Source organism: Sphaerodactylus townsendi, linkage group LG15 (genome assembly GCF_021028975.2).
Source record: "Sphaerodactylus townsendi isolate TG3544 linkage group LG15, MPM_Stown_v2.3, whole genome shotgun sequence".
NCBI lineage: Eukaryota > Metazoa > Chordata > Lepidosauria > Squamata > Sphaerodactylidae > Sphaerodactylus > Sphaerodactylus townsendi.
In genome coordinates this window covers 23,260,796-23,276,229 of record NC_059439.1, presented here as the reverse complement: position 1 = coordinate 23,276,229, position 15,434 = coordinate 23,260,796, and the positions used below count along the sequence as shown (strand labels likewise).

General features: G+C 67.1%; 1 protein-coding gene across 1 annotated transcript; it reads left to right on the top strand.

Annotated features, from left to right (window-relative positions):
* Positions 1–5,306: 5,306 nt before the first annotated feature.
* On the top strand, positions 5,307–7,374 carry LOC125444780 (olfactory receptor 6B1-like). The gene is made up of 2 exons (XM_048517441.1): positions 5,307–6,272; positions 7,348–7,374. The coding sequence occupies exon 1, from the start codon at positions 5,307–5,309 to the stop codon at positions 6,270–6,272; it is 966 nt and encodes a 321-aa protein (XP_048373398.1). The 3' UTR covers positions 7,348–7,374.
* Positions 7,375–15,434: the final 8,060 nt, after the last annotated feature.

Genomic DNA, 15,434 nt, shown 5'->3' with positions numbered 1-15,434 from the left:
ATTCAAGACAGCCAAAGATGCATTGGGGAAAGCAGCTTGAAAGGCATTATTCTGCATAAAAGCGAATGAGCCTAAGACTTTGAAACAACTTACTAACAAGAATTAAATATCTGGCCAAATCATGGTTTAAATGCTATATTTGTTTTCCTCCAAGGCCTGATGACAATGATTTTTTAAATTAAAATGTTTTTAACATTAAAGAAAATATGCATAGACAAATAAAAGTGATCTTATCAAATAAAATATAAAATCCAAACTATGCTAAAATGCTACCTGAAATCACATTTGATTCAACCTCCCTCACCCCAAAATAACTAAAAAATCATCTGATTCTCCTCCTCGTATTTTTTTTCTGAGTGTACTTTGGAGAATACAGAAGAAGAGCTTTGGACTCTACCCTGAACTGACACACCCTAGACTGACCATAAAGCTTCTACTTCATTGGCAGTCACAAGCCTAAAAAGCTTAGCTCTATGTTCCTTATAGCCTGCCTGTACCAATGTTTGTCTGTGATCAATAAGGATACTAGTGTATCACATTTTTATTGCATGACCTTTCATCCAAGAATCCCAATGAAGTACACATGTTCCCCATTCTCACAGTAACTCTGCCAAGAGGGTTAATGCCAACTATTAGTTTGAAGGCTGACCCAATGATCTTCTTAGCTTCATGAGATATGGACACAGCCAATGGCTGCATTCTTTCTGTTGAATACATAAGTAGAGTATTGCTAGATCAGGCAAGAAAAGGTTCATCTAGTCCAGCAACTCATTTCTTACAATGACCAACCAAAAGTCCTTAGAAGACTTACAAACAAGGTTACTGAGACCCAAGTCTTCTCCTGTTATTTTTTCCTCTGCATCAACTGTTTTTTCTGAACACTTCCTGTGCACCAGGAAGCTTTCATTTAGTTATCTTGGCTCATGATGCACCTGTCCGCAGTGAATTTGTCCAATCTTATTTTAAAGATGTCTAAGCCAGTGGCCATTGCTAAATCTTACACTGGTGAATTCTGTAAGTTAATTATGCCTCATATATTATGCTCATGTCATGCTCAACATTCAGAGAGAGACTAGGGCCTTTTCCGCACATGCAGAATAATGCACTTTCAATCCACTTTCAATGTACTTTGCAGCTAGATTTTACTGTGTGGAACAGCAAAATCCACTTTTAAACAACTGTGAAAGTGGATTGAAAGTGCATTATTTCTGCACGTGCGGAAGGGGCCTAAGTGTGACAAAATTTGATCACACCTCATAAGATTGTTACCGAGTCATCTATGACTCTTGGAGCACTTTAGAGGAAAGCCAAGATATAATCAATATCACAATTGTTAGGAAAGCTCGAGGTCAGATAAAAATGCTTCAGGAGCTGTGAAGTCTCTATTAAAGGGACAAGATGTCTTTGTCCAGGTCGTTGGCAACCCTAACCAGTACCTGTAACCATGACAGCAAACAGGGTTATGAAAAAGTCAAAAGGCAAACATGAACAAAGATCTAGACAACTACATTTGCCAGCCTCTGAAAACAAAAAAGAAAACTTTTAATTCCCTTGATAATTTTGCAGGGAGAGAGAGTATCTACTGAATTCTTATACAGTGTCTAGATAGTTCTGTTCAGGTAGCTGAAGTAATTTCTCCTTATACATTCTCCCTGAAGCCGTTCATTTTCCATCGGAAGAAAAGTCAGCTGGGGGAAAGTCAAACTGAAATGCCTTTCAGACAGCTGCAACTCTTACTGCATAGTATCTGACCCTACCAGAATGAAAGCTATTGGCCAGCAGATTATGTGAAAAGACTGTTTAGGATCACCTTCAACTCAGGTAAAAAAAGTTTTGTGGCATATAGTTTGTCTGTTTTTCAATTCAGTTATTGAACATGTAATGTAAACTGCAATCCTTGATTGCTTCTGGCTCTAAATGTAACGCTCTAGAACCAGTGATTTTGTGAGAAATGAATTAGCCCTAATTCACTGTCACAACCTAAACATATGCAAAGGTCTTTCTTTCTTTCTTTCTTTCTTTCTTTCTTTCTTTCTTTCTTTCTTTCTTTCTTTCTTTCTTTCTTTCTTTCTGTCTGTCTGTCTGTCTGTCTGTCTGTCTGTCTGTCTGTCTGTCTGTCTGTCTTTCTTTCTTTCTTTCTTTCTTTCTTTCTTTCTTTCTTTCTTTCTTTCTTTCTTTCTTTCTTTCTTTCTTTCTTGCCTGTGAAATGAAAATATAATTTCCCCCCTAACACCCACTATCAAACACACCCTAGCAAGTCTCCTTTTGAAATGCAGTAGTGTTTAAAGAGCTCCAAATGTGTTTTCAGCGGGTACAGGGAAAATGTATGCTGATCTTTCAACTGTGCTGTTCTGAATGGGGCTCAATATTTGTGTGCTTGAAAAATTGTATTAATTAATGTGCAAATCTTAACTTGTAAAACACTGCAATTCATCCATTCCTCCTATTTTATAGAAGTGAAAATACTTGTAAGGATGAATATTTCATCCACCTACACTAGTCAGAAAGGCAGAGTGATATAGTAACTAGTATATTGCCAATAAAGGTGTCTGTCTGTCCAGTAACTAGCAGTGAAATCACAAGAGCAATTTTCTGAGAGTTAGTCCCACTGAATAGACTTGAGTAGGATTCTGAGTACATCTGCTGGCATGCTTTCTAGAACAGGAGATCAGAACAGGAAAGATCTATGTTTAAGTTCCCTCATAGTCACAAAGCTCAGAATCAGAGCAAATTTACTTTAGTTCTTTCAACTACTTCACAAGGTGTCTGTAGCCCCAACTACTTCACAAGGTGTCTGTTGTAGGGAGGGGAAGGTAAAGTGATTGTAAGCCTCTTTGAGACATTGAAAGTAGAGAAAACTCTTCTCAATTCTTCTAAAAACGAAATTGAGAGAACTGCTTATGCTAATAAATCTTAGGATGGACTGATAATGAACAGATTATGATAATGAACAGATTCTTCTCTATGACACTATGTGGTGAAAATATCGAAATCTCCCATGGATAGCTTAACTCTAAAATAGTAAAGGGAAACTTCAGGTTTTTTAAAATATATATATAATTTAATTATATTAGGTTTCTTTATGTGTATTTGCATTTTTCTAAATGAGAAACTTCCTGAATTTGACATATGCCTCCAGTTTTATTTGCATTAATCCTGGCAACAGCAAAGCCAGAGGCTGGCAATTGAAAATTTATATTTGCAGTAACCAGCCTGTAAAGTAAGTCAGTACGAGACTGTGAGACTGGCCCATGGTGATTCATTGAGCTTCCATGTCAGAGTAGACATTTAAACTTGAGTCTCCCAGATTCTGGTTGAATAACTAAACTATACTGTAGGAGCCTGGTGGAGTGAATGTTTTTTTTTTAATGTGCAGCAGATTCTAGGTTTGATCTCTGGCATTACCCGTTAAAGCTAGGAGATGTTGATAAAAATCATTGCCTGCCAAGACACCTCAGAACTATTTTCAATCTCAATATAATTCCGAGCTATTAGAAAAAGAATGGAGTATGATAATGTGGCAGATGTGCCAATAAAACTGAAAATAATCAAATCCTTCCATTAAATTCTAAACATTTGATAACCAGAGACGTTGCAGACACATTTGAAATGTACTGGTGGGTGGAATGTGCCATCAAGTCTCAGCTGACTTATGACAACCTCAAAGAGATTTCAAGGTTAAAGGTATTCCAAGGTGGTTTGTCATTGCCTTCCTCTACTTGGGATAGTTCTTGGAGAACTATGAGTGGTCCAAGGTCACCCAGCAGGCTTCACATGGAGGAGTTGGAAATCAATAACAGTTCTCCAGACAGGCTTGTGCAAAGCTCACAATAGGCCCAGGCAAGATGGAAAATGTAGGTCCCATTTCAAACTGCTGAGTTTGTAATCAGTGCTAAATACGTATGGCTGATTCCGCATGGGCCAAAAACAGCGATGTGAAAACGGTGTGAAAACAGTATAAACCCTTTTACACCGTTTTAAACCCTTTTACACCATTTTCACACCGTTTTCACACTGCTGTTTTTGGCCCATGCGGAATCAGCCTATGATTTATGTATGGGTATATGCAGCGTATGTGTATATGATGTACTTAAATGACAAAGAATAGAATAGAAAAAAATAAGCAGAATGAGTCATTTAAAAGATGATGACAAGCCATTTTATTCAAGATGTATATAAGACAGGGAAGTACAGCAATCCAAAGTACCGCACTTGGAGTACTGTGTTCTGTTCTGGTTGCCACATCTCAAAAAGGATATCAAAGAAATAGAAAAAGTGCAGAGAAGGGCAACGAGGATGACTGAGGGACTGGAGCACCTTCCTTATGAGGAGAGGCTGCAGCGTTTAGGACTCTAGTTTGGAGAGGAGACGTCTGAGGGGGTATATGATTGAAGTCTATAAAATTATGCATGGAGTAGAAAACGTTGACAGAGATAATTTTTTCTCTCTTTCTCACAATACTAGAACCAGGGGGCATACATTGAAAATGCTGGGGGGAAGAATTAGGACTAATAAAAGGAAACATTTCTTCATGCAACGTGTGATTGGTGTTTGGAATATGTTGCCACAGGAGGTGGTGATGGCCACTAACCTGGATAGCTTTAAAAGGGGCTTGGACAGATTTATGGAGGAGAATCTATGGCTACCAATCTTGATCCTCCTTGATCTGAGATTGCAAATCTTAGCAGACCAGCAACCTTAGCAGACCAGGTGCTCGGAAGCAACAGCAGCAGAAGGCCATTGCTTTCACATCCTGCATGTGAGCTCCCAAAGGCACCTGGTGGGCCACTGCGAGTTGCAGAATGCTGGACTAGATGGACTCTGGTCTGATCCAGCTGGTTTGTTCTTATGTTCAAAGCAGTAAATATATTCATTTTTATTCTGTATTCAGAATTTCACATAAAAATGGTCAATGTCAATATTTTTTTACCAACTGGCCCATCTGGCAACTTCCCCTGTTCTGGCCTTTCTCCAGATTAGAGTCCAATGTTTTCAACCTCTAGACCATGCTGACTCTCTTACATTTGAGATAGGATTATGAAAATTACAAAAATTCAATCCTTATGAATAAGGAGTGTTTTCCAAACAGTGTCACTGAGCTTTGTAAATCTGAAAATATACAAAATCTATGTGGTGTAACAGGTAATACATATTTATTGTGAGCTCTGTTTGATTCAAGTTTCCCTTTCCTTTTTTAAACTTCCTAATTTATCATGTTTCCTTTTTGAATTGGTAACTTTTTCTTCTTGTTACCACTGTGTACCATTCTCATTTTCTCACTTTTGTATTCCCGATACTACAGAAATATGGATCACAAAAATAAGACTATAGTTCGGGAATTCATTTTACTGGGGTTTCCAACCAGCATGGATCTGCAAGTGCTTCTATTTGTGATTTTCCTGGTGATGTATGTCTTGACACTCCTGGAGAACATCATTATCATTGCTGTGATCAAAACTAATCCTCGGCTCAACAAACCCATGTATTTCTTTCTCAGCAATCTCTCCTTCCTGGAGGCATGGTACGTCTGCGTGATTGTCCCCAAGCTTTTGGCCAACTTTCTGGCAAAAGACAAAAGCATCTCTTTTGAAGGGTGCATGACTCAGCTCTACTTTTTCAGCTCCCTCATATGTACAGAGTGTGTCCTGCTGGCGGTAATGGCATATGATCGTTACGTGGCTATTTGCAATCCATTACGTTATCCGATAATCATGACCCAGCGCCTCTGCCTACAGCTGGCAGTGGGTTCGTGGCTAACTGGCTTCTTGGCCTCGATGCTGAAGGTCGTCTTCATATCTCGCCTGCCATTTTGTGGCCCTTTTGTCATTAACCACTTTTTCTGTGACATTTCACCATTGCTCAATATGTCATGTGAGGACATGACAGTAGCTGAAATAGTGGATTTTCTCATTGCTTTGATCATTTTGTTGGTTCCACTCTCGGTCACTACAGTTTCTTATGTCTGCATTATTGGTACCATTTTACGCATGTCCACTGCTCAAGGTCGGAAGAAGGCCTTCTCCACATGTGCCGCTCACCTCACAGTGGTTGTCATCTTCTTCTCAGCCACTCTGTTCATGTATGCAAGGCCAAAGAGGATTTACCCTTTTGAGCTCAACAAACTGGTATCCGTTGTCTACACCATTGTCACTCCAATGTTGAACCCTTTCATTTATTGTTTAAGAAACCAAGAGGTCAAGGGAGCACTCAAGAAAGTTTTCAAGGGCACTACATCACTCCCTCAAGTTTCAATTCCAGTGATTAATAATTGAGTAAGACAGACAGTTGCTAACATTCTTATAATGTCTTCATGCATTTCAAGGGGAGGGATTGGCACTTGAAGAAAAATATGTGCGAAAAAATCAGCTGTCATGGTTGTGAAAATGAGATAATAAACTATATCATTGACAGTTTGCTGCAGTGGCGTAGGAGGTTAAGAGCTCGTGTATCTAATCTGGAGGAACCGGGTTTGATTCCTAGCTCTGCCACCTGAGCTGTGAAGGCTTATCTGGGGAATTCAGATTAGCCTGTACACTCCCACACATGCCAGCTGCATGAACTTGAGCTAGTCACAGCTTTCCGGAGCTCTCTCAGCCCCACCTACCTCACAGGGTGTTTGTTGTGAGGGGGGAAGGGCCAGGAGATTGTAAGCTCCTTTGAGTCTCCTGCAGGAGAGAAAGGGGGGTTTACTTTGACAGTAAACTAAAATCTACTACCTGAGATGATAAACTTCATCTTGACTATTAGCAGAACTAATGTGGATAATTTTAATACTGCATATATGCATCACATCGTTTAGTCATACTTGTTTCTAAACAGATGCATGCTTTCTTGAGGTGAATGAAAGTTAGGTGGGATAACGAAGTATTAGATAGGTAAATAGACCTTACTCTAAATGCATTAGGATCTGGGGCTGGATCCATCTCAGCCATATTTTGCAATGTTTATCTCAAACTAATTTCCTAGCGATCCCATTTTTTATTGTCATTGTCTTAGACAGATACAGACTGATCTCTTCAGATCTCAGAAGTTAAGTAGCATGGATCTGCAAGCACTACTATCTGTGATATTAAGTCGCGTCATCCTTAGTATTTGGATGTGAAACCTCCAAGGAATACCAGGGTCATGACATGGAAGCAGGCAATGACCCATTTCACACAACACAAATTAGATGTTTTCAGGTCACAAAATAAAATGTTTTGGGGTGGAATTCCACACAGTTTTTTCCCTTAAAGTGTTTGCAAACCATTTAATTTTTTCCTGCGATTGTTTTATTTCGAAAATGCTAAAATTAGGAGGTTTTTCCCCCTGAAATCATTTTGAAAATGTTTTCTGCTTCCTTTGCAGAAAGCAGGCAATGTTTTATTCTTCCAGCCCAACTATTGAAGCTCTCACTTCTGCTTTGTGAGCAGGTCACGTCCACTATTTTCTGCCACTTTGGGATTCTCTATGCCACCTGTCATTTTCAGAAGGTTCCCATGGAGGTTTCCTCTGCTTGCACCTCATCTACCCACAATTTCCCCCCCCCCCCCCCCCCCCCCCCCCCCCCCCACCCCCCCCCCCCCCCCCCCCCCCCCCCCCCCTCCCCCCCCCCCCCCCCCCCCCCCCCCCCCCCCCCCCCCCCACCCCACCCCCCCCCCCCCCGCCACCCCCCCTCCCCCCCCCACCCCCCCCCTCCCACCCCTCACCCCCCTCCCCCTCCCCCACACCCCCCCACCCCCCCCCCCCCCCCCCCCCCCCCCCCCCCACCCCCCCCCCCCCCCACCCCCCCCCCCCCCAACCCCCCCCCCCCCCCACACCCCCCCCCCCCCCAAACCCCCCCCCCCCCACAAGCCCCCTCCCCCCCAACCCCCCCCCCCCCCCACCCCCCCCCCCCCCCACCCCCCCCCCCCCCCACCCCCCCCCCCCCCCACCCCCCCCCCCCCCCACCCCCCCCCCCCCCCACCCCCCCCCCCCCCCACCCCCCCCCCCCCCCACCCCCCCCCCCCCCCACCCCCCCCCCCCCCCACCCCCCCCCCCCCCCACCCCCCCCCCCCCCCACCCCCCCCCCCCCCCACCCCCCCCCCCCCCCACCCCCCCCCCCCCCCACCCCCCCCCCCCCCCACCCCCCCCCCCCCCCACCCCCCCCCCCCCCCACCCCCCCCCCCCCCCACCCCCCCCCCCCCCCACCCCCCCCCCCCCCCACCCCCCCCCCCCCCCACCCCCCCCCCCCCCCACCCCCCCCCCCCCCCACCCCCCCCCCCCCCCACCCCCCCCCCCCCCCACCCCCCCCCCCCCCCACCCCCCCCCCCCCCCACCCCCCCCCCCCCCCACCCCCCCCCCCCCCCACCCCCCCCCCCCCCCACCCCCCCCCCCCCCCACCCCCCCCCCCCCCCACCCCCCCCCCCCCCCACCCCCCCCCCCCCCCACCCCCCCCCCCCCCCACCCCCCCCCCCCCCCACCCCCCCCCCCCCCCACCCCCCCCCCCCCCCACCCCCCCCCCCCCCCACCCCCCCCCCCCCCCACCCCCCCCCCCCCCCACCCCCCCCCCCCCCCACCCCCCCCCCCCCCCACCCCCCCCCCCCCCCACCCCCCCCCCCCCCCACCCCCCCCCCCCCCCACCCCCCCCCCCCCCCACCCCCCCCCCCCCCCACCCCCCCCCCCCCCCACCCCCCCCCCCCCCCACCCCCCCCCCCCCCCACCCCCCCCCCCCCCCACCCCCCCCCCCCCCCACCCCCCCCCCCCCCCACCCCCCCCCCCCCCCACCCCCCCCCCCCCCCACCCCCCCCCCCCCCCACCCCCCCCCCCCCCCACCCCCCCCCCCCCCCACCCCCCCCCCCCCCCACCCCCCCCCCCCCCCACCCCCCCCCCCCCCCACCCCCCCCCCCCCCCACCCCCCCCCCCCCCCACCCCCCCCCCCCCCCACCCCCCCCCCCCCCCACCCCCCCCCCCCCCCACCCCCCCCCCCCCCCACCCCCCCCCCCCCCCACCCCCCCCCCCCCCCACCCCCCCCCCCCCCCACCCCCCCCCCCCCCCACCCCCCCCCCCCCCCACCCCCCCCCCCCCCCACCCCCCCCCCCCCCCACCCCCCCCCCCCCCCACCCCCCCCCCCCCCCACCCCCCCCCCCCCCCACCCCCCCCCCCCCCCACCCCCCCCCCCCCCCACCCCCCCCCCCCCCCACCCCCCCCCCCCCCCACCCCCCCCCCCCCCCACCCCCCCCCCCCCCCACCCCCCCCCCCCCCCACCCCCCCCCCCCCCCACCCCCCCCCCCCCCCACCCCCCCCCCCCCCCACCCCCCCCCCCCCCCACCCCCCCCCCCCCCCACCCCCCCCCCCCCCCACCCCCCCCCCCCCCCACCCCCCCCCCCCCCCACCCCCCCCCCCCCCCACCCCCCCCCCCCCCCACCCCCCCCCCCCCCCACCCCCCCCCCCCCCCACCCCCCCCCCCCCCCACCCCCCCCCCCCCCCACCCCCCCCCCCCCCCACCCCCCCCCCCCCCCACCCCCCCCCCCCCCCACCCCCCCCCCCCCCCACCCCCCCCCCCCCCCACCCCCCCCCCCCCCCACCCCCCCCCCCCCCCACCCCCCCCCCCCCCCACCCCCCCCCCCCCCCACCCCCCCCCCCCCCCACCCCCCCCCCCCCCCACCCCCCCCCCCCCCCACCCCCCCCCCCCCCCACCCCCCCCCCCCCCCACCCCCCCCCCCCCCCACCCCCCCCCCCCCCCACCCCCCCCCCCCCCCACCCCCCCCCCCCCCCACCCCCCCCCCCCCCCACCCCCCCCCCCCCCCACCCCCCCCCCCCCCCACCCCCCCCCCCCCCCACCCCCCCCCCCCCCCACCCCCCCCCCCCCCCACCCCCCCCCCCCCCCACCCCCCCCCCCCCCCACCCCCCCCCCCCCCCACCCCCCCCCCCCCCCACCCCCCCCCCCCCCCACCCCCCCCCCCCCCCACCCCCCCCCCCCCCCACCCCCCCCCCCCCCCACCCCCCCCCCCCCCCACCCCCCCCCCCCCCCACCCCCCCCCCCCCCCACCCCCCCCCCCCCCCACCCCCCCCCCCCCCCACCCCCCCCCCCCCCCACCCCCCCCCCCCCCCACCCCCCCCCCCCCCCACCCCCCCCCCCCCCCACCCCCCCCCCCCCCCACCCCCCCCCCCCCCCACCCCCCCCCCCCCCCACCCCCCCCCCCCCCCACCCCCCCCCCCCCCCACCCCCCCCCCCCCCCACCCCCCCCCCCCCCCACCCCCCCCCCCCCCCACCCCCCCCCCCCCCCACCCCCCCCCCCCCCCACCCCCCCCCCCCCCCACCCCCCCCCCCCCCCACCCCCCCCCCCCCCCACCCCCCCCCCCCCCCACCCCCCCCCCCCCCCACCCCCCCCCCCCCCCACCCCCCCCCCCCCCCACCCCCCCCCCCCCCCACCCCCCCCCCCCCCCACCCCCCCCCCCCCCCACCCCCCCCCCCCCCCACCCCCCCCCCCCCCCACCCCCCCCCCCCCCCACCCCCCCCCCCCCCCACCCCCCCCCCCCCCCACCCCCCCCCCCCCCCACCCCCCCCCCCCCCCACCCCCCCCCCCCCCCACCCCCCCCCCCCCCCACCCCCCCCCCCCCCCACCCCCCCCCCCCCCCACCCCCCCCCCCCCCCACCCCCCCCCCCCCCCACCCCCCCCCCCCCCCACCCCCCCCCCCCCCCACCCCCCCCCCCCCCCACCCCCCCCCCCCCCCACCCCCCCCCCCCCCCACCCCCCCCCCCCCCCACCCCCCCCCCCCCCCACCCCCCCCCCCCCCCACCCCCCCCCCCCCCCACCCCCCCCCCCCCCCACCCCCCCCCCCCCCCACCCCCCCCCCCCCCCACCCCCCCCCCCCCCCACCCCCCCCCCCCCCCACCCCCCCCCCCCCCCACCCCCCCCCCCCCCCACCCCCCCCCCCCCCCACCCCCCCCCCCCCCCACCCCCCCCCCCCCCCACCCCCCCCCCCCCCCACCCCCCCCCCCCCCCACCCCCCCCCCCCCCCACCCCCCCCCCCCCCCACCCCCCCCCCCCCCCACCCCCCCCCCCCCCCACCCCCCCCCCCCCCCACCCCCCCCCCCCCCCACCCCCCCCCCCCCCCACCCCCCCCCCCCCCCACCCCCCCCCCCCCCCACCCCCCCCCCCCCCCACCCCCCCCCCCCCCCACCCCCCCCCCCCCCCACCCCCCCCCCCCCCCACCCCCCCCCCCCCCCACCCCCCCCCCCCCCCACCCCCCCCCCCCCCCACCCCCCCCCCCCCCCACCCCCCCCCCCCCCCACCCCCCCCCCCCCCCACCCCCCCCCCCCCCCACCCCCCCCCCCCCCCACCCCCCCCCCCCCCCACCCCCCCCCCCCCCCACCCCCCCCCCCCCCCACCCCCCCCCCCCCCCACCCCCCCCCCCCCCCACCCCCCCCCCCCCCCACCCCCCCCCCCCCCCACCCCCCCCCCCCCCCACCCCCCCCCCCCCCCACCCCCCCCCCCCCCCACCCCCCCCCCCCCCCACCCCCCCCCCCCCCCACCCCCCCCCCCCCCCACCCCCCCCCCCCCCCACCCCCCCCCCCCCCCACCCCCCCCCCCCCCCACCCCCCCCCCCCCCCACCCCCCCCCCCCCCCACCCCCCCCCCCCCCCACCCCCCCCCCCCCCCACCCCCCCCCCCCCCCACCCCCCCCCCCCCCCACCCCCCCCCCCCCCCACCCCCCCCCCCCCCCACCCCCCCCCCCCCCCACCCCCCCCCCCCCCCACCCCCCCCCCCCCCCACCCCCCCCCCCCCCCACCCCCCCCCCCCCCCACCCCCCCCCCCCCCCACCCCCCCCCCCCCCCACCCCCCCCCCCCCCCACCCCCCCCCCCCCCCACCCCCCCCCCCCCCCACCCCCCCCCCCCCCCACCCCCCCCCCCCCCCACCCCCCCCCCCCCCCACCCCCCCCCCCCCCCACCCCCCCCCCCCCCCACCCCCCCCCCCCCCCACCCCCCCCCCCCCCCACCCCCCCCCCCCCCCACCCCCCCCCCCCCCCACCCCCCCCCCCCCCCACCCCCCCCCCCCCCCACCCCCCCCCCCCCCCACCCCCCCCCCCCCCCACCCCCCCCCCCCCCCACCCCCCCCCCCCCCCACCCCCCCCCCCCCCCACCCCCCCCCCCCCCCACCCCCCCCCCCCCCCACCCCCCCCCCCCCCCACCCCCCCCCCCCCCCACCCCCCCCCCCCCCCACCCCCCCCCCCCCCCACCCCCCCCCCCCCCCACCCCCCCCCCCCCCCACCCCCCCCCCCCCCCACCCCCCCCCCCCCCCACCCCCCCCCCCCCCCACCCCCCCCCCCCCCCACCCCCCCCCCCCCCCACCCCCCCCCCCCCCCACCCCCCCCCCCCCCCACCCCCCCCCCCCCCCACCCCCCCCCCCCCCCACCCCCCCCCCCCCCCACCCCCCCCCCCCCCCACCCCCCCCCCCCCCCACCCCCCCCCCCCCCCACCCCCCCCCCCCCCCACCCCCCCCCCCCCCCACCCCCCCCCCCCCCCACCCCCCCCCCCCCCCACCCCCCCCCCCCCCCACCCCCCCCCCCCCCCACCCCCCCCCCCCCCCACCCCCCCCCCCCCCCACCCCCCCCCCCCCCCACCCCCCCCCCCCCCCACCCCCCCCCCCCCCCACCCCCCCCCCCCCCCACCCCCCCCCCCCCCCACCCCCCCCCCCCCCCACCCCCCCCCCCCCCCACCCCCCCCCCCCCCCACCCCCCCCCCCCCCCACCCCCCCCCCCCCCCACCCCCCCCCCCCCCCACCCCCCCCCCCCCCCACCCCCCCCCCCCCCCACCCCCCCCCCCCCCCACCCCCCCCCCCCCCCACCCCCCCCCCCCCCCACCCCCCCCCCCCCCCACCCCCCCCCCCCCCCACCCCCCCCCCCCCCCACCCCCCCCCCCCCCCACCCCCCCCCCCCCCCACCCCCCCCCCCCCCCACCCCCCCCCCCCCCCACCCCCCCCCCCCCCCACCCCCCCCCCCCCCCACCCCCCCCCCCCCCCACCCCCCCCCCCCCCCACCCCCCCCCCCCCCCACCCCCCCCCCCCCCCACCCCCCCCCCCCCCCACCCCCCCCCCCCCCCACCCCCCCCCCCCCCCACCCCCCCCCCCCCCCACCCCCCCCCCCCCCCACCCCCCCCCCCCCCCACCCCCCCCCCCCCCCACCCCCCCCCCCCCCCACCCCCCCCCCCCCCCACCCCCCCCCCCCCCCACCCCCCCCCCCCCCCACCCCCCCCCCCCCCCACCCCCCCCCCCCCCCACCCCCCCCCCCCCCCACCCCCCCCCCCCCCCACCCCCCCCCCCCCCCACCCCCCCCCCCCCCCACCCCCCCCCCCCCCCACCCCCCCCCCCCCCCACCCCCCCCCCCCCCCACCCCCCCCCCCCCCCACCCCCCCCCCCCCCCACCCCCCCCCCCCCCCACCCCCCCCCCCCCCCACCCCCCCCCCCCCCCACCCCCCCCCCCCCCCACCCCCCCCCCCCCCCACCCCCCCCCCCCCCCACCCCCCCCCCCCCCCACCCCCCCCCCCCCCCACCCCCCCCCCCCCCCACCCCCCCCCCCCCCCACCCCCCCCCCCCCCCACCCCCCCCCCCCCCCACCCCCCCCCCCCCCCACCCCCCCCCCCCCCCACCCCCCCCCCCCCCCACCCCCCCCCCCCCCCACCCCCCCCCCCCCCCACCCCCCCCCCCCCCCACCCCCCCCCCCCCCCACCCCCCCCCCCCCCCACCCCCCCCCCCCCCCACCCCCCCCCCCCCCCACCCCCCCCCCCCCCCACCCCCCCCCCCCCCCACCCCCCCCCCCCCCCACCCCCCCCCCCCCCCACCCCCCCCCCCCCCCACCCCCCCCCCCCCCCACCCCCCCCCCCCCCCACCCCCCCCCCCCCCCACCCCCCCCCCCCCCCACCCCCCCCCCCCCCCACCCCCCCCCCCCCCCACCCCCCCCCCCCCCCACCCCCCCCCCCCCCCACCCCCCCCCCCCCCCACCCCCCCCCCCCCCCACCCCCCCCCCCCCCCACCCCCCCCCCCCCCCACCCCCCCCCCCCCCCACCCCCCCCCCCCCCCACCCCCCCCCCCCCCCACCCCCCCCCCCCCCCACCCCCCCCCCCCCCCACCCCCCCCCCCCCCCACCCCCCCCCCCCCCCACCCCCCCCCCCCCCCACCCCCCCCCCCCCCCACCCCCCCCCCCCCCCACCCCCCCCCCCCCCCACCCCCCCCCCCCCCCACCCCCCCCCCCCCCCACCCCCCCCCCCCCCCACCCCCCCCCCCCCCCACCCCCCCCCCCCCCCACCCCCCCCCCCCCCCACCCCCCCCCCCCCCCACCCCCCCCCCCCCCCACCCCCCCCCCCCCCCACCCCCCCCCCCCCCCACCCCCCCCCCCCCCCACCCCCCCCCCCCCCCACCCCCCCCCCCCCCCACCCCCCCCCCCCCCCACCCCCCCCCCCCCCCACCCCCCCCCCCCCCCACCCCCCCCCCCCCCCACCCCCCCCCCCCCCCACCCCCCCCCCCCCCCACCCCCCCCCCCCCCCACCCCCCCCCCCCCCCACCCCCCCCCCCCCCCACCCCCCCCCCCCCCCACCCCCCCCCCCCCCCACCCCCCCCCCCCCCCACCCCCCCCCCCCCCCACCCCCCCCCCCCCCCACCCCCCCCCCCCCCCACCCCCCCCCCCCCCCACCCCCCCCCCCCCCCACCCCCCCCCCCCCCCACCCCCCCCCCCCCCCACCCCCCCCCCCCCCCACCCCCCCCCCCCCCCACCCCCCCCCCCCCCCACCCCCCCCCCCCCCCACCCCCCCCCCCCCCCACCCCCCCCCCCCCCCACCCCCCCCCCCCCCCACCCCCCCCCCCCCCCACCCCCCCCCCCCCCCACCCCCCCCCCCCCCCACCCCCCCCCCCCCCCACCCCCCCCCCCCCCCACCCCCCCCCCCCCCCACCCCCCCCCCCCCCCACCCCCCCCCCCCCCCACCCCCCCCCCCCCCCACCCCCCCCCCCCCCCACCCCCCCCCCCCCCCACCCCCCCCCCCCCCCACCCCCCCCCCCCCCCACCCCCCCCCCCCCCCACCCCCCCCCCCCCCCACCCCCCCCCCCCCCCACCCCCCCCCCCCCCCACCCCCCCCCCCCCCCACCCCCCCCCCCCCCCACCCCCCCCCCCCCCCACCCCCCCCCCCCCCCACCCCCCCCCCCCCCCACCCCCCCCCCCCCCCACCCCCCCCCCCCCCCACCCCCCCCCCCCCCCACCCCCCCCCCCCCCCACCCCCCCCCCCCCCCACCCCCCCCCCCCCCCACCCCCCCCCCCCCCCACCCCCCCCCCCCCCCACCCCCCCCCCCCCCCACCCCCCCCCCCCCCCACCCCCCCCCCCCCCCACCCCCCCCCCCCCCCACCCCCCCCCCCCCCCACCCCCCCCCCCCCCCACCCCCCCCCCCCCCCACCCCCCCCCCCCCCCACCCCCCCCCCCCCCCACC